We start from the raw sequence: 20,566 nt of genomic DNA on the forward strand, positions 1-20,566 counted from the left end.
GGACATTGCCGGATTCTAGTTAGTAGGGAGGTGATATTGGGTCCAGAGAGGTAGATGAGAGAATTGAAAGTGTTGACTAGCTGTTTAGGGGTTGTGAGACAGGGAGGATATGAGAGATGAAAAGAATGTTGGTTTTGTTGCAGTGAGTGTGGACTTAAAAGTAATGAGGCAATGTTTAAATGAAGTGCTCTATGGAATGGGACCTTTTCCATTGCCCAGCTCCACACAGCTCCCCCATCCTGAGCCCGGCTCCCCCAGCCCCCACAGTTACCACTAGGAAACCAGGCAGAACTACACCCGGCCTCTAGCAGGGGGCGCTACTGCAGCCGCCGCCAGCTCTGAGCACTGTATTGCTGTACACCCGTATGACCGCACGGTGTCGCCCTGTGCAGACCGTGTCCTCCCTGCTTCATCAGTGTCACGCTGTGATAACGGGGGGAGGAGAGGAGCTGCGCACACAGTAATCTCCTGGCAGCACGCACGCAGCACACCGTCCGCAGCCGCCGCTGCTTCTTCTCCCTCGCCTCCATTGTCTGGTGATGGCAGATATTTGTAACGTGCCTCCTCCTCCTCCTGGCCGCAGATCGCTGCTGTGTGGGAGGGCAGGGATGGTCCTGATCTTTGGCATTTCTTGCTAGACAGCCACATGCGGACCGTTATCTGCTGCTCTGGGCTCGGTCGTCGGCTGTGCCTGTGCTGCCCGCATCTGTAGCACACAGAGCCAGAGACTATGGTGAAATTCCCGGCGCTCACTCCCTACTGGCCGCTCATCCGCTTCTTGGTGCCTCTGGGGATCACCAACATAGCCATCGACTTCGGGGAGCAGGTAGGCAGCACTGCCAGGGGGCATCATGGTGGTCACAGCATCAGCACCAGCCATAGTATGATTATCCGGATTAAAAATGACATCACTTATTATAATGAGATTAGCACTTATTATTATGATTATTAATCATTTTTGCTGTTCATGTTACCATTATCATCTTATTATTACCATCATCCTCCATGTTATTAACTTGATTTTTATAATATTATCATCCATATAAATATTATCCCCAGCCGTATTATTGTACTATTTATTATTGTCCAATGTTTGTGTTCTCTGCGATGCGGCCCCTGCCTGCCCAGGGCTGAGGATGATGGGGGTCAGCGCCTGGGAGCTGCTGGCTGTCAGATGAGGTCATCTGCTGTGTCATTTCCACAGTGCCCTAGTGATTGCCAGCTACATGCATCGCTGGCCACTTCCATAATGGGCACTTGCCCCAGAGATCAGCTGATCATTTGGCAGGCACTGTATGGAGCCGATTCATTGTGCCATACCTGACCGCTGTCGCCGGCATTGACTGCTCGTACCTGGCTGGTAAACCAAGAGATCACAACTGAGGAATGGCCGGCCACGGAATCCAAAATGTCTGTCATTCGTTTTTCTGCAGTTTTATGCCCATGTGAGCAATTTTTGGATATTCTTCTTCTATTGGAATCACTCAGTTTATGGGCAGAATTACACAGAATCGTATTCCCTATAGCTTTCATACCCTATGTAGCCATCATGCCATTCCCTATAGCTTTCATACCGCTATGTGGCCATCATACTGTTCCCTATAGCTTTCATACCCCTATGTGGCCATCATACTGTTCCCTATAGCTTTCATACCCCTATGTGGCCATCATACTGTTCCCTATAGCTTTCATACCCCTATGTGGCCATCATACTGTTCACTATAGCTTTCATACCCCTATGTGGCCATCATACCGTTCCCTATAGCTTTCATACCCTATGTGGCCATCATGCCGTTCCCTATAGCTTTCATACCCTATGTGGCCATCATGCCGTTCCCTATAGCTTTCATACCCCTATGTGGCCATCATACTGTTCCCTATAGCTTTCATACCCTATGTGGCCATCATGCCGTTCCCTATAGCTTTCATACCGCTATGTGGCCATCATACTGTTCCCTATAGCTTTCATACCCCTATGTGGCCATCATACTGTTCCCTATAGCTTTCATACCCTATGTGGCCATCATGCCGTTCCCTATAGCTTTCATACCCCTATGTGGCCATCATGCCGTTCCCTATAGCTTTCATACCCTATGTGGCCATCATGCCGTTCCCTATAGCTTTCATACCCCTATGTGGCCATCATACTGTTCCCTATAGCTTTCATACCCTATGTGGCCATCATGCCGTTCCCTATAGCTTTCATACCCTATGTGGCCATCATACTGTTCCCTATAGCTTTCATACCCCTATGTGGCCATCATACTGTTCCCTATAGCTTTCATACCCTATGTGGCCATCATGCCGTTCCCTATAGCTTTCATACCCTATGTGGCCATCATGCCGTTCCCTATTGCTTTCATACCCCTATGTGGCCATCATACTGTTCCCTATAGCTTACATACCCTATGTGGCCATCATGCCGTTCCCTATAGCTTTCATACCGCTATGTGGCCATCATACTGTTCCCTATAGCTTTCATACCCCTATGTGGCCATCATACTGTTCCCTATAGCTTTCATACCCTATGTGGCCATCATGCCGTTCCCTATAGCTTTCATACCCCTATGTGGCCATCATGCCGTTCCCTATAGCTTTCATACCCCTATGTGGCTATCATGCCGTTCCCTATAGCTTTCATACCCCTATGTGGCCATCATGCCGTTCCTTATAGCTTTCATACCCCTATGTGGCCATCGTGCCATTCCTTATAGCTTTCATACCCCTATGTGGCCATCATGCCGTTCCCTATAGCTTTCATACCCCTATGTGGCTATCATGCCTATTCCCTGTAACTTTCATACCCCTATGTGGCCATCATACTGTTCCCTATAGCTTTCATACCCTATGTGGCCATCATGCCATTCCCTATAGCTTTCATACCCTATGTGGCCATCATGCCGTTCCCTATAGCTTTCATACCCCTATGTGGCTATCATGCCTATTCCCTGTAGCTTTCATACCCCTATGTGGCCATCATGCCATTCCCTGTAGCTTTCATACCCCTATGAGGCCATCATGCCATTCCCTATAGCTTTCATACCCTATGTGGCCATCATGCCGTTCCCTATAGCTTTCATACCCCTATGTGCCCATCATGCCATTCCCTGTAGCTTTCATACCCCTACGTGGCCATCATGCCATTCACTGTAGCTTTCATACCTCTATGTGGCCACATCATGCCGTTCCCTATAGCTTTCATACCCCTATGAGGCCATCATGCCGTTCCATATAGCTTTTATACCCCTATGTGGCCATCATGCCATTCCCTGTAGCTTCCATACCCCTATGTGACCATCATGCCGTTCCCTCTAGCTTTCATACCCCTATGTAGCCATCATGCCATTCCCTGTAGCTTTCATACCCCTATGTGGCCATCATGCCGTTCCCTCTAGCTTTCATACCCTTATGTGGCCATAATGCCATTCCCTATAGCTTTCATACCCCTATGTGGCCATCATGCCATTCCCTGTAGCTTTCATACCCCTATGTGGCCATCATCCCATTCCCTGTAGCTTTCATACCCCTATGTGGCCATCATGCTTTCCCTCTAGCTTTCATAGCCCTTTGTGGCCATCATGCCGTTCCCTCTTTCATACCCCTATGTGGCCATCATGCCGTTCCCTATAGATTTCATACCCCTATGTGGCCATCATGCCATTCCCTACAGCTTTCATACCCCTATATGGCCATCATGCCATTCCTTGTAGCTTTCATACCCCTATGTGGCCATCATGCCTTCCCTATAGCTTTCATACCCCTATGTGGCCATCATGCCGTTCCCTCTAGCTTTCATACCCTATGTGGCCATCATGCCGTTCCCTATAGCTTTCATACCCCTATGTGGCCATCATGCCTTCCCTATAGCTTTCATACCCCTATGTGGCCATCATGCCGTTCCCTCTAGCTTTCATACCCCTATGTGGCCATCATGCCATTCCCTGTAGCTTCCATAACCCTATGTGGCCATCATCCCATTCCCTGTAGCTTTCATACCTTTATGTAGCCATCATCCCATTCCCTATAGCTTTCATACCCCTATGTGGCCATCATGCTTTTCCCTCTAGCTTTCATACCCCTTTGTGGCCATCATGCCATTCCCTCTTTCATACCCCTATGTGGCCATCATGCCGTCCCTATAACTTTCATACCCCTATGTGGCCATCATGCCGTTCCCTATAGCTTTCATACCCCTATGTGGCCATAATGCCATTCCTTATAGCTTTCATACCCCTATGTGGCCATCATGCCGTTCCCTATAGCTTTCATACCCCTATGTGGCCATCATGCCATTCCCTGTAGCTTCCATACCCCTATGTGGCCATCATCCATTCCCTGTAGCTTTCATACCCATATGTGGCCATCATCCCATTCCCTGTAGTTTTCATACCCCTATGTGGCCATCATGCCATTCCCTCTAGCTTTCATATCCCTATGTGGCCATCATGCAGTTCCCTCTAGCTTTCATACCCCTATGTGGCCATCATGCTGTTCCCTCTAGCTTTCATACCCCTATGTGGCTATCATGCCGTTCCTTATAGCTTTCATACCCCTATGTGGCCATCATGCCGTTCCCTATAGCTTTTATACCCCTATATGGCCATCATGCCATTCCCTGTAGCTTCCATATCCCTATGTGGCCATCATCCATTCCCTGTAGCTTTCATACCCCTATGTGGCCATCATCCCATTCCCTGTAGCTTTCATACCCCTATGTGGCCATCATGCCGTTCCCTCTAGCTTTCATACCCCTTTGTGGCCATCATGCTGTTCCATCTTTCATACCGCTATGTGGCCATCATGCCGTCCCTATAGCTTTCATACCCCTATGTGGCCATCATCCCATTCCCTGTAGTTTTCATACCCCTATGTGGCCATCATGCCGTTCCCTCTAGCTTTCATACCCCTTTGTGGCCATCATGCCGTTCCCTCTTTCATACCCTATGTGGCCATCATGCCATCCCTATAGCTTTCATACCCCTATGTGTCCATCATGCCATTCCTTATAGCTTTCATACCCCTATGTGGCCATCATGCCGTTCCTTATAGCTTTCATACCCCTATGTGGCCATCATGCCGTCCCTATAGCTTTCACACCCCTATGTGGCCATCATGCCGTTCCTTAAAGCTTTCATATCCCTATGTGGCCACCATGCTGTTCCATATAGCTTTCATACCCCTATGTGTCCATTATGCCATTCCATATAGCTTTCTTACCCCTATGTGGCCATCTTGCCGTTCCTTATAGCTTTTATACCCCTATGTGGCCATCATGCCGTTCCCTATAGCTTTCATACCCGTATGTGGCCATCATGCCGTTCCCTATAGCTTTCATACCCCTATGTGGCCATCATGCCTTTCCCTATAGCTTTCATACCCCTATGTGGTCATCATGCTGTTCCCTATAGCTTTCATACCCCTATGTGGCCATCATGCCATTCCCTGTAGCTTCCATACCCCTATGTGGCCATCATCCATTCCCTGTAGCTTTCATACCCATATGTGGCCATCATCCCATTCCCTGTAGTTTTCATACCCCTATGTGGCCATCATGCCGTTCCCTCTAGCTTTCATATCCCTATGTGGCCATCATGCAGTTCCCTCTAGCTTTCATACCCCTATGTGGCCATCATGCCGTTCCCTCTAGCTTTCATACCCCTATGTGGCTATCATGCCGTTCCTTATAGCTTTCATACCCCTATGTGGCCATCATGCCGTTCCCTATAGCTTTTATACCCCTATATGGCCATCATGCCATTCCCTGTAGCTTCCATACCCCTATGTGGCCATCATCCATTCCCTGTAGCTTTCATACCCCTATGTGGCCATCATCCCATTCCCTGTAGCTTTCATACCCCTATGTGGCCATCATGCCGTTCCCTCTAGCTTTCATACCCCTTTGTGGCCATCATGCTGTTCCATCTTTCATACCGCTATGTGGCCATCATGCCGTCCCTATAGCTTTCATACCCCTATGTGGCCATCATCCCATTCCCTGTAGTTTTCATACCCCTATGTGGCCATCATGCCGTTCCCTATAGCTTTCATACCCCTTTGTGGCCATCATGCCGTTCCCTCTTTCATACCCTATGTGGCCATCATGCCATCCCTATAGCTTTCATACCCCTATGTGTCCATCATGCCATTCCTTATAGCTTTCATACCCCTATGTGGCCATCATGCCGTTCCTTATAGCTTTCATACCCCTATGTGGCCATCATGCCGTCCCTATAGCTTTCACACCCCTATGTGGCCATCATGCCGTTCCTTAAAGCTTTCATACCCCTATGTGGCCACCATGCTGTTCCATATAGCTTTCATACCCCTATGTGTCCATCATGCCATTCCATATAGCTTTCTTACCCCTATGTGGCCATCTTGCCGTTCCTTATAGCTTTTATACCCCTATGTGGCCATCATGCCGTTCCCTATAGCTTTCATACCCGTATGTGGCCATCATCCATTCCCTGTAGCTTTCATACCCATATGTGGCCATCATCCCATTCCCTGTAGTTTTCATACCCCTATGTGGCCATCATGCCGTTCCCTCTAGCTTTCATATCCCTATGTGGCCATCATGCAGTTCCCTCTAGCTTTCATACCCCTATGTGGCCATCATGCCGTTCCCTCTAGCTTTCATACCCCTATGTGGCTATCATGCCGTTCCTTATAGCTTTCATACCCCTATGTGGCCATCATGCCGTTCCCTATAGCTTTTATACCCCTATATGGCCATCATGCCATTCCCTGTAGCTTCCATACCCCTATGTGGCCATCATCCATTCCCTGTAGCTTTCATACCCCTATGTGGCCATCATCCCATTCCCTGTAGCTTTCATACCCCTATGTGGCCATCATGCCGTTCCCTCTAGCTTTCATACCCCTTTGTGGCCATCATGCTGTTCCATCTTTCATACCGCTATGTGGCCATCATGCCGTACCTATAGCTTTCATACCCCTTTGTGGCCATCATGCCGTTCCCTCTTTCATACCCTATGTGGCCATCATGCCATCCCTATAGCTTTCATACCCCTATGTGGCCATCATGCCATTCCTTATAGCTTTCATACCCCTATGTGGCCATCATGCCGTTCCTTATAGCTTTCATACCCCTATGTGGCCATCATGCCGTCCCTATAGCTTTCACACCCCTATGTGGCCATCATGCCGTTCCTTAAAGCTTTCATACCCCTATGTGGCCACCATGCTGTTCCATATAGCTTTCATACCCCTATGTGTCCATCATGCCATTCCATATAGCTTTCTTACCCCTATGTGGCCATCTTGCCGTTCCTTATAGCTTTTATACCCCTATGTGGCCATCATGCCGTTCCCTATAGCTTTCATACCCGTATGTGGCCATCATGCCGTTCCCTATAGCTTTCATACCCCTATGTGGCCATCATGCCTTTCCCTATAGCTTTCATACCCCTATGTGGTCATCATGCTGTTCCCTATAGCTTTCATACCCCTATGTGGCCATCATGCCGTTCCTTATAGCTTTCATACCCCTATGTGGCCATCATGCCGTCCCTATAGCTTTCATACCCCTATGTGGTCATCATCCCATTCCCTGTAGCTTTCATACCCCTATGTGGCCATCATGCTGTTTGCTTTGTAGGCAGCAGCGTACAGGCTGTCATAAGAGGTGGCCTGTATTCAGCATTCAGAGAGTACCAGGGGTGTAACTGTAGTGGGTGCAGGGCCTTGTAGACTAGGGGGTCCATGTGAAAAAGGCGACTATTCCAGTTGTGGGCCCAGGTGGAGATGCCACTAATAAAGTTGCTCCCCAGCAATACTATGTATTTCCTTCCCTCTTGGTATTCAATGTGAGTGGTTCTTGACTATCGCTGGGTAACCCGACTGTGGTCTGTGGGCAGCTGTACATAATGTGTGCTGATAATAACCAGCTGTTCCCACCTTGCCCCCAGTGTTGGCCGCCTGTGGCAGTAAGTGAGCAGTGTAATCTGTCCTGTACAGTCATTATAAATGCTCCCTGTGCCCTGACTGATTATGTAATGGAGCATTATGTAAACCATTGGCGCTGCCTGGCATCTGCCGTATTCAACCTGTACGAGCAGCAGACTGGCTGGGACTGTCATCTGTCTGAGGAGGCCGGCCATCCCCTTCTTATGGCTAATCTTCATTCATTCCCTTCATCGTTCAGCAGTGACTAGAGAATATGTTGTCATTGTCAGATGTGGCAGGATAGCTCCACTAATGTAGCCCGTCACCTGACAGCCTGACCCATGCTTGACTCTAATGCTTGTCTGGTATCACATTAGTATTTACCAGCCTCGGGGCACACAGTATCTTCCTGATGTCTTTACATATCCATCACTTATGTATTGGCAATTACTGTATATACATGACCCATGTATGTGCACACGTATGTACAGAAGCCTCTCAAATAAAGAAATCGGATAATACATTGTGTCACAGATTTAAATTCTAGTTAGCTGTTCCTTTAAGTTTGGGATAGGGAAAGACAGTCCTTTTGGTGAACTGGATAATTTGGCTTGTCTTACCAAAAAGAGTCAGCTCCTTTGGATACCAATCAAATCCCTATTAAATATGTGGCCTATAATGTTCCTTCCTGTAATAATGACCCCATCCTGTAATGTCTGCCGTCCTGTAATAATGTCCCCCATCCTTAAATAATGTCCCCTATCCTGTAATGTCTGCTGTCTTGTAATAATGTCCCCCATCCTGTAATAATGTCTACATCCTGTAATAACGTCCTCCTTCTTGTAATAATGTCTGCCGTCCTGTAATAATGTCCCCCTTCTTGTAATAATGCCCCCATCCAGTAATAATGCTCCCATCCTGTAATAATGTCTGCCATCCTGTATTAACGTCCCCTTCTTGTAATGTCTGCTGTCCTGTAATAATGTCCCCCTTCTTGTAATAATATCTGCCGTCCTGTAATAATGCCCCATCCTGTAATAATGTTTGCCGTCCTGGAATAATGTCCCCCTTCTTGTAGTAATGTCCCCATCCTGTAATAATGTCCTCATCCTGTAATAATGTCCCCATCCAGTAATAATGCCCTATCTTATAATAATTTCTGCCGTCCTGTAATAATGTCCCCCTTCTTCTAATAATGTCTGCTGTCCTGTAATAATGTCCCCCTTGTAATAATATCAGCTGTCCTGTAATAATGTCCCCCGTTCTGTAATATTGTCTGCCGTCCTGTAATAACGCCCCATCCTGTAATAATGTTTGCCGTCCTGGAATAATGTCCTCCTTCTTGTGATAATGTTCCAGTCCTGTAATAATGTCCCCCTTCTTGTGATAATGTCCCCATCCTGTAATAATGTCCCCATCCTGTAATAATGCCCCCATCCTGTAATAATGTCTGCTGTCCTGTAATAACGTCCCTCTTGTAATAATGTCTGCTGTCCTGCAATAATGTCCCCCTTCTTGTAATAATTAGTGATGATGAGCGAACTTACTCGGTACTCGAGATTTCCCGAGCACGCCCGGGGGTCCTCCGAGTATTTTTTAGTGCTCAGAGATTTAGTTTTTCTTGCCGCAGCTGAATGATTTACATCTGTTAGCCAGCATAAGTACATGTGGGGATTCCCTAGCAACCAGGCAACCCCCACATGTACTTGTGCTGGCTAACAGATGTAAATAATTCAGCTACTGCGATGAAAACTAAATGTCCGAGCACTAAAAATACTCGGAGGACACCCGAGCCGCGGGTAACGCACTCCGTTACCGCCGCTATTAACCCTGTGTGTCCCCAACTTTTTACTATTGACGCTGCCTATGCGGCATCAATAGTAAAAAATGTAATGTTCAAAATAATAATAATAAAAAAAAACCTGCTATATAACGACCGCCATCTTCCGTTGCAGGTTCCGGTGGCAAAGATGGTATGGGAGAAAGACCTGCCATGACGTCACGGTCATGTGACCGCGACGTCATCACAGGTCCTGCGCTCATACCAATCCTGGGACCGGAAGCTGCCGTGGACTACAAGGGTCCCTCGGAAAGGTGAGTATATGTTTATTTTTTATTTTTTAACCTGTGACAAACCTGGCTGGGCAATATACTACGTAGCTGGGAAATATACTACGTGACTGGCCAATATACTACGTGGCTCTGTGCTGTATACTACGTCACTGGGCAATATACTGCGTAACTGGGCAATATACTACGTGGCTCTGTGCTGAATACTGCGTCACTTGGCAATATACTACGTCACTGGGCAATATACTACGTGGCTGCGCAATATACTACGTCACTAGGCAATATACTACGTAACTGGGCAATATACTACGTGGCTCTGTGCTGTATACTACGTCACTGGGCAATATACTACGTCACTGGGCAATATACTACGTGGCTGCGCAATATACTACGTCACTAGGCAATATACTACGTAACTGGGCAATATACTACGTGGCTGCGCAATATACTACGTCACTAGGCAATATACTACGTAACTGGGCAATATACTACGTGGCTCTGTGCTGAATACTACGTCACTTGGCAATATACTACGTCACTGGGCAATATACTACGTGGCTGCGCAATATACTACGTCACTAGGCAATATACTACGTAACTGGGCAATATACTACGTGGCTCTGTGCTGTATACTACGTCACTGGGCAATATACTACGTCACTGGGCAATATACTACGTGGCTGCGCAATATACTACGTCACTAGGCAATATACTACGTAACTGGGCAATATACTACGTGGCTGCGCAATATACTACGTCACTAGGCAATATACTACGTAACTGGGCAATATACTACGTGGCTCTGTGCTGAATACTACGTCACTTGGCAATATACTGCGTAACTGGGCAATATACTACGTGGCTCTGTGCTGAATACTACGTCACTTGGCAATATACTACGTCACTGGGCAATATACTACGTGGCTGCGCAATATACTACGTCACTAGGCAATATACTACGTAACTGGGCAATATACTACGTGGCTCTGTGCTGTATACTACGTCACTGGGCAATATACTACGTCACTGGGCAATATACTACGTGGCTGCGCAATATACTACGTCACTAGGCAATATACTACGTAACTGGGCAATATACTACGTGGCTGCGCAATATACTACGTCACTAGGCAATATACTACGTAACTGGCCAATATACTACGTGGCTCTGTGCTGAATACTACGTCACTTGGCAATATACTACGTCACTGGGCAATATACTACGTGGCTGCGCAATATACTACGTCACTAGGCAATATACTACGTAACTGGGCAATATACTACGTGGCTCTGTGCTGTATACTACGTCACTGGGCAATATACTACGTCACTGGGCAATATACTACGTGGCTGCGCAATATACTACGTCACTAGGCAATATACTACGTAACTGGGCAATATACTACGTGGCTGCGCAATATACTACGTGACTGGCCAATATACTACATGGCTCTGTGCTGTATACTATGTCGCTGTGCAATATACTACGTGGCTCTGTGCTGTATACTACGTCACTGGGAAATATACTACGTGGTTGGGCAATATACTACGTCACTGGGCAATATACTACGTGGCTGCGCAATATACTACGTGACTGGGCAATATACTACGTGACTGCAATATATTACGTAGCTGGGCAATATACTACGTGGCTGGGCAATATACTACGTGGCTGGGCAATATACTACGTGACTGGGCAATATACTACGTGGCTGCGCAATATACTACGTGACTGGGCAATATACTATGTTACTGCAATATATTACGTAGCTGGGCAATATACTACGTGGACTGTGCAATATACTACGTGGCTGGGCAATATACTACGTGACTGGGCAATATACTACGTGACTGGGCAATATACTACGTGGCTGGGCAATATACTACGTGGACTGTGCAATATACTACGTGGACATGCATATTCTAGAATACCTGATGCGTTAGAATCGGGCCACTATCTAGTTGAAAGAAGAATGAAAATGAAAAGCAAAAACTAGACCAAAGGCACAATAGCAATAATGAATCGGGCCCTGTGTGCTGCAGACTTTTAGGCTGTGTGCCCACGGTGAGTTTTTTGACACTGCGTATTTTCGCTGACCGTTCCATCAAAGTGGATGGGATTTATAGAGATCTCATGTCCACTGTTCCTTTTTTCTGCAAAGTAAACTGTCCTGCGTTGCGTGTTTCCTGTCCGCCACGTGTCAGTTTCTTCTTCAGATACGCCGAAGTTCGGATTTCTTGTGCGGATTTTCCCCATAGACTTTCGTTAGATGTGAAAAATAAGCAGGTACTAAAATGCATATGCGTTTCCAAAACAGAAATGCACTAAAACCACATGTAATCCACCCGTGACCTTATAAATAAAGTTTTGTCAAAGCCAAATACCAGGAAGTATCAAAAACAAAGCAGCTTTATTTAAAACATAACTCACCCGAAAGAGACAAAAACGAGAGCATAAAAAACGCACAAAAGACCCCTGAAGTAAGCTAATAAGGAGAGTCTATATAATAACATTTATGTAATATTTATTTTTTATTTGAAACTTTGCAGAAATTGTTTTTCTTTTAGGAGCTTAAAAAAAATCCCACAAAATCTGGAATAATTTCTTGCTGTGCATTTAGAATTCACACGTCTGTTTCTGCCCAGAAGATGCCCGTAGCCTGTGGATGAGATACTGTATATTGGAATCCCGGGCGTGGATGGAACTAGGAGGCCCGGTGGCATTATGCTGCTGTTCGGTACAGGCCGGACTTTATTGTGTGAACGTTCCCTTTAAGCCCCAAATCAATGCCCCACAGTGCCCTGTATATTATAATAGAATACTATGGCATTGTTTTTTACTGAGTGGGAAAATGGCATTCAGAGAATCACTCATGTTCTACCAGTCTTATTGTGACTAAAATGGAGGATGGCGCCACAGTATTGGAACAGCTCCACACACAAGAATGTTCAGAAACATTCTGACAAAAGAGCAAAAGTGGATAACATTGAACTTAGAAGTAGAATATTATCCGTGACAGTACCTAAGTTTTGTCAGATACCCAGGACACGAGTAGGAGTTGGTACAAGACTAGTTATTAATTATCTATCAGTTCGGATACAGGCCGTGAGATAGACTAAAGAAGTGACCCTTCAGCTCTCTGGTGAAGGTGATGGTAACCGCCAACCAATGTGCCATTCCTATGTATACAACTGTCCCCTTTTTTTCCCTGATAACAAAACTGTGGAATGTTACAGATGACACACCGGATCCGCTGACGGTGACGCACCAGACTCACTGACACTATATGCCTACTATTATCCCTATCACGCTGACGACACACCGGACCCGCTGACGGTGACACACCAGACTCACTGACACTATATGCCTACTATTATCCCTATCACGCTGACGACACACCGAATCCGCTGACGGTGACACACCAGACTCACTGACACTATATGCCTTCTACTATCCCTATCACACTGACGACACACCGGATCCGCTGACGGTGACACACCAGACTCACTGACACTATATGCCTACTACTATCCCTAAAACACTGACGACACACCGGACCCGCTGACGGTGACACACCAGACTCACTGACACTACACACTTACTACTAGCCCTATCACACTGACGACACACTGGACCCGCTGACGGTGACACACCAGATTCACTGACACTACACACCTACTACTATCCCTATCACACTGACAACACACTGGACCCGCTGACGGTGACACACCAGACTCATTGACACTACACACTTACTACTATCTCTATCACACTGATGACACACTGGACACACTGACGGTGACAAACCAGACTCATTGAAACTACACACTACTATCCCTATCACACTGACGACACACTGGACCCGCTGATGGTGACACACCAGACTCACTCACACTACACACCTACTACTATCCCTATCACACTGATGACACACTGGACCCTCTGACGGTGACACACCAGATTCACAAACACTACATGCCTACTACTATCCCTATTGCACTGATGACACACCGGACCCGCTGACGGTGACACACCAGACTCACTCACACTACACACCTACTACTAGCCCTATCGCACTGACAACATGAAAAATGATGGAACTGTATGTAGCACTACGTACCTGCAGAATAACTCTATATCTGAAGGTAAATAGAGCTTTCCGAGGTGCAGGTTCCCTTTAAACTCATCAGTTAATCTGAAAAACGGCTAAAATTTATTTTGGCTAAATCAATACAGACTACCACTGACTGCCTATTAATGGAGACACGAGGAGCAGAGTAAGGAACACACAGATACACGCAGACCGGTGCTGCTGCTTTCTACTAAGCTTTTTTGGTCCCCAGTTCTGAATGGTCACCTTCCCTGCTCAGTACCAGGGTATTACTGCCCTTACTGGTGTATGGGGCCCAGCGAGCAGAGGGCCCCTTCTCTTCTGCTCACCAGGCCCCAGCAGCAGGATTCTGCCGCTTCAGTAACTGAACGTGAGTCCTCGGAAGATGGTGTGGCACATGTTGGGATCTGGCGCCAGCCCAGCAGGAGGAGATGACCACAGGACTCTACTGTCTGTTTCTACTGTATTTATAAGCTTTTATCCTTAGACATCTGTAGGCACTTGCGTATCAGGTTTTAGGTGTCATATGGGACATTTTCTTGTAACCCAATATTTTTATACTTACCTGCTATGCAATCCTGTGTGTACACAATTGTACATCTCCCCCAGCTTGCTCATTATGCCTTTGTGCATACGTTTCTTAATTACATTTCATTAATAAAGATTTATATTTTACTACACCTTGGCTATATAATTTTGCTTACAGGTTCTCTAGTTTAGAGTAGAGTAGGGCCCTGCCAGAAGAGTATACCTTGTCGTGGTGGCAGGCTTAAAAAAATCTTTTGGCCAAAACATAAGCTGCTGGCTATGTATTTGATATGGTGATGGGAACTGTTAAGGGTGAGGTCATGGTGCAGAAGTGGAGCTTTCCCAAGAGTAGTCGGTGGGACTGTGGAAGGCTTGAGGGGTGGAGGCAGAACTGGAATGGAGCCTGGGCGGAGTCTCAAGGGGGCCCGGAAATGTTGCCAGTACGGGGCCCTGAAATTTCTGTTTGCAGCCTTGCTCAGTACTGCTATAAAATGTTATTTATCTGCCTTTTCCGGGAGGTTAACTACAGAGAGACTTAAGGCTGCCCTCTTGTTTCTCTATACTGTGCATGGGAGACATCTACCCATCATATAATGGCCAGACACCGTGTTATTTCTCATGTACACACACACACAGAGTCTTATTCTAAAATCACAGGTACACTTTACAGGGAATCTATCACCAGGGGCTTGTTCTCCATTTGAGACCACCATGTTGTAGGTCAGTGTCCCTAATTCCGGCGATGTATCACATACTGGGCTGTGTGCTGCACTTTTGATAAAATCATTGTTTTATCTGCTGCAGATCTTCCAGTTCTCTGAATGATGAGCTCTGTATAACCCCAACCCCACCGCTGATTGACATCTTTCTGTTTACACTGTGCATTGGCAGAAAGCAGCCAATCAGTGGCGGGAGAGGAGATATACAAAGCTTATGAATGTGCATGACTTCAAGGCAACAGGTTTGCTATTCCTCTTCTGATAATCTGCAGCTGAGAAAATAGTGGTTACCAAAACTGCAACAAGCAGCCCAGTAAGTGACCCAAGTCACTTTGTGACTGTAGGCTGCTGAATCGTTTCAGTGTGTGATCCGTACACTGTCACAACTCCCTTATATTCCCTGATGTGGGTGAGCGCTCACTTGACCACATGTATGTGTTTTGCATAATTGCAATCACATGCAGACTAGACTCATGCGCCTCTTACTTTTGCTCTATTGAGAAATAGTCTAGTTGGCACATGACCGCAAGTATGCTGTAACTGCAGACTTTCCTTCTGAGGCTGGACAACCCCTTTAAATAATCTAGCCTATTATGGAGTGTGAACCACACACCTTATTTATCACCTTCTAGTGCCATTCGCATCCTACTTACTATTAGGCCGGTTTCACACGTCCTGATATTTCCGGTACGGGAAAAACTGGTACCGGAGATATCAGTATCCGTGTGTCTGTCTGTGTACTATCTATGTGTGTCACACGTGTGGCAACCGTGTGCCGCATCAGTACCACGCGGACGGCCGCCGGGGAAGCAGCGCTACTGTAAGCGCTGTTCCACTGCGTGTGGTGCTGAAGCCAGCTGTCATCCCTTCTCCCCTGCTCTGCCGGCGAGCTGCACGAGCAGGGGAGAATGAATGAAAGAAAAGCCGACACAGGGTCCTCCCTATATTTTCAACCAACCGGGCAAAACTCACAGGTGCGAGCTGCTATTCTCAGGCTGGTAAGGGCCCATGGATATGGGCTCCCCAGCCTAAAAACAGCAGCCCGCAGCTGCCCAGAAAAGGCGCACCTCACGCAGGGGAACAGCGGCTTAGAGTAGCGCTACTTCCCCGGGGCCATCCGTGCACGGAGGACAGTGTACACTGTTCTCTGTGTGCATGTGTGTGGCACGTTTTGCGGCCCGTGTGTCCGGGTTAAAACGGACATGTCTACGTGTTTTGCACACGGACACACGGTCCGTGAAAACCCGCTGACATGTACATAGACCCATTCATTTGAATGGGTCTACATGTGTCAGTGTCTCCGGTATGTGAGAAAACTGTCACTACACTTACCGGAGACACTGACGGGTGAAACCGGCCTTAGATCGATGGAAATTCTAGTGTATCCAGAACAAAATTTGTACTTCTATGATAGCTAAGAAACATATGTGATATCTTACTGCAAAAGCGTGCAAATATAGATAATCATGCTATACACTTATACCATTATGTTAAAATATAAATACAATGCAATAATTGTGTTAATTGCAATTTAACAGATGTGCACGTTTCACCATGGAGAGGCTTGTCAGAATTAAAGATCATTATCCCCTAATTATAAGTAAATGTTATGTGGCTGACCTGAGTACTGATGAGGAGGTGATTAGATCACAAGATTGCATACATTATATTACTAAAATAAGATGGAATGAACAGGCAGCGTGCTGTGTAAGGCTACTTTCACACTAGCGTTTTTTGTAAATCCGTCACAATGCGTCGCTTTGCAGAAAAAACGCATCCTGCAAAAGTGCTTGCAGGATGTGTTTTTTCCCCATAGACTTCTATTGTAGACGCATTTGCGACGGATTTGCACACTTCGCATCCGTCTTGCGACGAATGCGTCGTGCTTTGGCGGACCGTCGGGAAAAAAAAACCCTACATGTAACGTTTTTTTCTCCCGACGGACCGCTTTTTCCGACCGCGCATGCGCGGCCGGAACTCCGCCCCCACCTCCCCGCACCTTACAATGGGGCAGCGGATGCGCCGGAAAAATGCATCCGCTGCACCCATTGTGCAAAGCGTTAAACGCTAGCGTCGGAATCTCTCCCCGACGCATTGCGACGGGGAGATTCCGACGCTAGTGTGAAAGAAGCCTTACCCTGTGCCCCCTTTATAGTTATAATTTCCCCCAGCCACAAGGTTGCGTGGAAAACTGTATTCTAAAACTATGTGCACACTTTCAGGATTTGCAGCGTAAAATACGAGCGTTTTTTTACATGCGTTTTTGTTGCAGAATTTTTTCCCCAATCATTAGTATGGGAAAAATATGCTGCAAAAACGCTGTAAGGACATGACACGCTGCAGATTTTAATCTGCTGCAAATCTGCAAGAAAAAAATTAACATGTAAATCGCATTCACTTTGTTAGTAATGTAATATGCGCCATATTTTACGCACCAAATGAGGGCACATACTCTAATAATTTAAGACTTTAATTTAAGATTTTGTTACCTAATCTTAAAGCGGCATGATGTAAGGGCAGAGACCCTGATTCCATTGGTGTGTCACTAACTGGGCTGCTTTCTGTAGTTTTTATAAAATCACTGTTTTATAACCAGAAGCTTATCACTAGAGGACTATTTTCCTTAAAAAAAATGTAAAATGTGCTTAAAGATGGATATTCCACATCCAATGAGTAATGTTACTGGTTCACAATCAGCAAAGTGGCTTTTCTGCTCTACTCTTATAGGATCTGTGTAGTTTCACAATAAAACTGTCCAAAGATTTGATGTGTGAAAATAAGATCTGCTTTACCCCTGTCGCTCCGGCGTCGCCTTGTCACTGCTTCCTAGTGGTCTTTGTAGACTTGGCTGCACTTGTGACGTCTCAGTTAGATTACATGACCACTGAGTCTAGCGATTGGCAGAAGTGGTGATGCCAATGTAGATGGTGTGAGACCACCACACAAGTGTTCAGCACTGGAGCAGCGGGGGGGGGGGGGGGGGTGAAGCTGATTGTCTTTGTTTTCATGCAGATCAAACCTTTGACAATTGGACGGCAGCCAGACAAGCCTTTATTATTGGCCGGAGTGATCTTGTCTGGTCACTGGAATACTTCTTGTCCTGACTGGCCGCCTTATTGGAGAATATTCGCTTATTTCCTCCCGGCACCGGTGCCCCTGCACAGCTCTTCTCTCAGATGCAGCATTTTCGGTAAGGCTGCCGCGTAGCATTGTAGCGCTGTTTACCTGCAGATTAACCCTTTATCTGCGAGTTAATAACATTTTCCCAGGTGACAGGTTCCCCATTAATAGGCAGGGAGGGAATAAATGGCTTTTAAGTGGAAAAAGAAACATTTTTTTTATAAGATATGTTACAAAGTTTGAAAGTTCTAAGATGCATGAATTTAGTGAAAATAGTACAAATTGCATCAAATCTATTAGCATGTTACCTGTAGTCAAATATATTTGGTGCAGCTTGCTAGGCATGGGTGAGACGGGGCACCACAAAGCAGGTGTGTATATACAGCACGAAGAAATGTACAGTTCCAGCCTTATCTATGCCTCTTTCTGGGTAGTTGCAAAAAGATGAAGAAACTGGTAATAATTGTGGCCCCTCCATGTCATTTATTGGTTTTAATCTACTTGATTATGATAGGAAATCGTACTTTAATCAAAATACTCTTTTTCTGAATGGTGTGTGATCTCCAGCCTCCATGAAGCAGCGCCTGAACAATTCTGGGCTGACATGATGGTTAGCTGTTACTTGGCAGCTTAGGAAATGGAGAGGAAACAAATACAGATTCATCCAGTTTTTCAATGAAAAAAAGAAAGAATGTCACTTTTTTTTTTTTTTTAAGTTTTAATTTCCCGAACATTTTTTTTAGTCCATTTAAGTATAGGTAACTTGGAAAAGGTTATCCAGCCATTCTTACAGCTGGACCCATGAATTGTAAGATCATCTGACATTAGGTTTTCAAAATAAGTACAACAGTCTCATCAAGTCTAAGAGCTATTTTAATGTGTGTACAGTTTGCACAGTTAACGCAGTATTTCATGCAGTACTTCTGCCCAATTTATAGCACAACATTATTCTAAATATTTAAATATAACTATTGTATATGCATATATGTACTCAGCATTGTTATATTGTATTTTAAAATGTGTTATTTAGAAGTGAAGCTGTAACATGTGGCACCCTGTAATGTATCCTTGGTGATTTCTTCCTGAGTTCCCTCGCATTTGTTTTTAATTAAAGATCTATTTACATAGATGGTCGTAAGCTGAAACCTTTCTATAATCAGGGACCTGTTCTTCGTGGAAAGTATGGTGAATGCTCACTCAGGCATACCATTGAAAAACACCAGCACTTACTGCAGTATCCTATGTGGACTCGTGAGTCATGAGGCTTCTCCTCCTAGCTGTATATATGTACCGTATGTGTGTGTGTGTGTGTATATATATATATATATATATATATATATATATATATACACACACACACTCGGGAACAGAGTAAGACCCATCAGTGATGTAAAACAAAGCGACTCGTTGCTTTCTGTTGTGATACCATTGGCATGTAGATCGATTTTTACTAGCCATATCAGGTTGCAATGAATATGGTGAAACCATGGTAGTCAATAAATTTTGTTTAAAACTCCCCTCAAAACTATCCATGCTGAAATAGTCTCCAGTATCAAACAGAAGAAGTTTACTTTTAAAAGAAATCTGTCAGTAGGATCAACCCTTTTAAGTCATCTCTATGGACATGTAGGTCATAGAAAGTTTAATAAAATTATACCTTTTATATCTATGATCTAATGTCATATTTCCGAGAAATCCATTTTTTTTCCAAATATGTAAATGTGCTGCTAAGATTTGTGGGCAAGATATAGATCTCCCTGAGAATAAAGGCTATGTTACCAGTGTGAGACATGTAACGACTGACAGTCTGATCCACATGTCTCACACTGGTAACTCCCTCTTTCATATAAAATAATAATAATAATAATCTTTATATAGCGCTAACATATTCCGCAGCGCTTTACATTTTGCACACATTATCATTGCTGTCCCCGAAGGGGCTCACAATCTAAATTCCCTATCAGTATGTCTTTGGAATGTGGGAGGAAACCGGAGTGCCCGGAGGAAACCCACGCAAACACGGAGAGAACCTACAAACTCTTTGCAGATGTTGTCCTTGGTGGGGTTTGAACCCAGGACTCCAGCGCTGCAAGGCTGCTGTGCTAACCA

At 45.6% G+C, this 20,566-nt stretch overlaps 1 protein-coding gene across 1 annotated transcript in view; it reads left to right on the top strand.

Moving 5' to 3' along the window:
* Positions 1-427: 427 nt before the first annotated feature.
* Positions 428-20,566, top strand: part of ANKH (ANKH inorganic pyrophosphate transport regulator) — a 153,141-nt gene continuing 133,002 nt past the window's right edge. The window contains exon 1 of the mRNA XM_069730598.1: positions 428-826. Within this exon, the coding sequence (XP_069586699.1) occupies positions 731-826 (96 nt within the window). The 5' untranslated portion in view covers positions 428-730. The remainder of the gene's footprint in view (positions 827-20,566) is intronic.

Source organism: Ranitomeya imitator, chromosome 6 (genome assembly GCF_032444005.1).
Source record: "Ranitomeya imitator isolate aRanImi1 chromosome 6, aRanImi1.pri, whole genome shotgun sequence".
NCBI classification, from domain to species: Eukaryota; Metazoa; Chordata; class Amphibia; order Anura; family Dendrobatidae; genus Ranitomeya; species Ranitomeya imitator.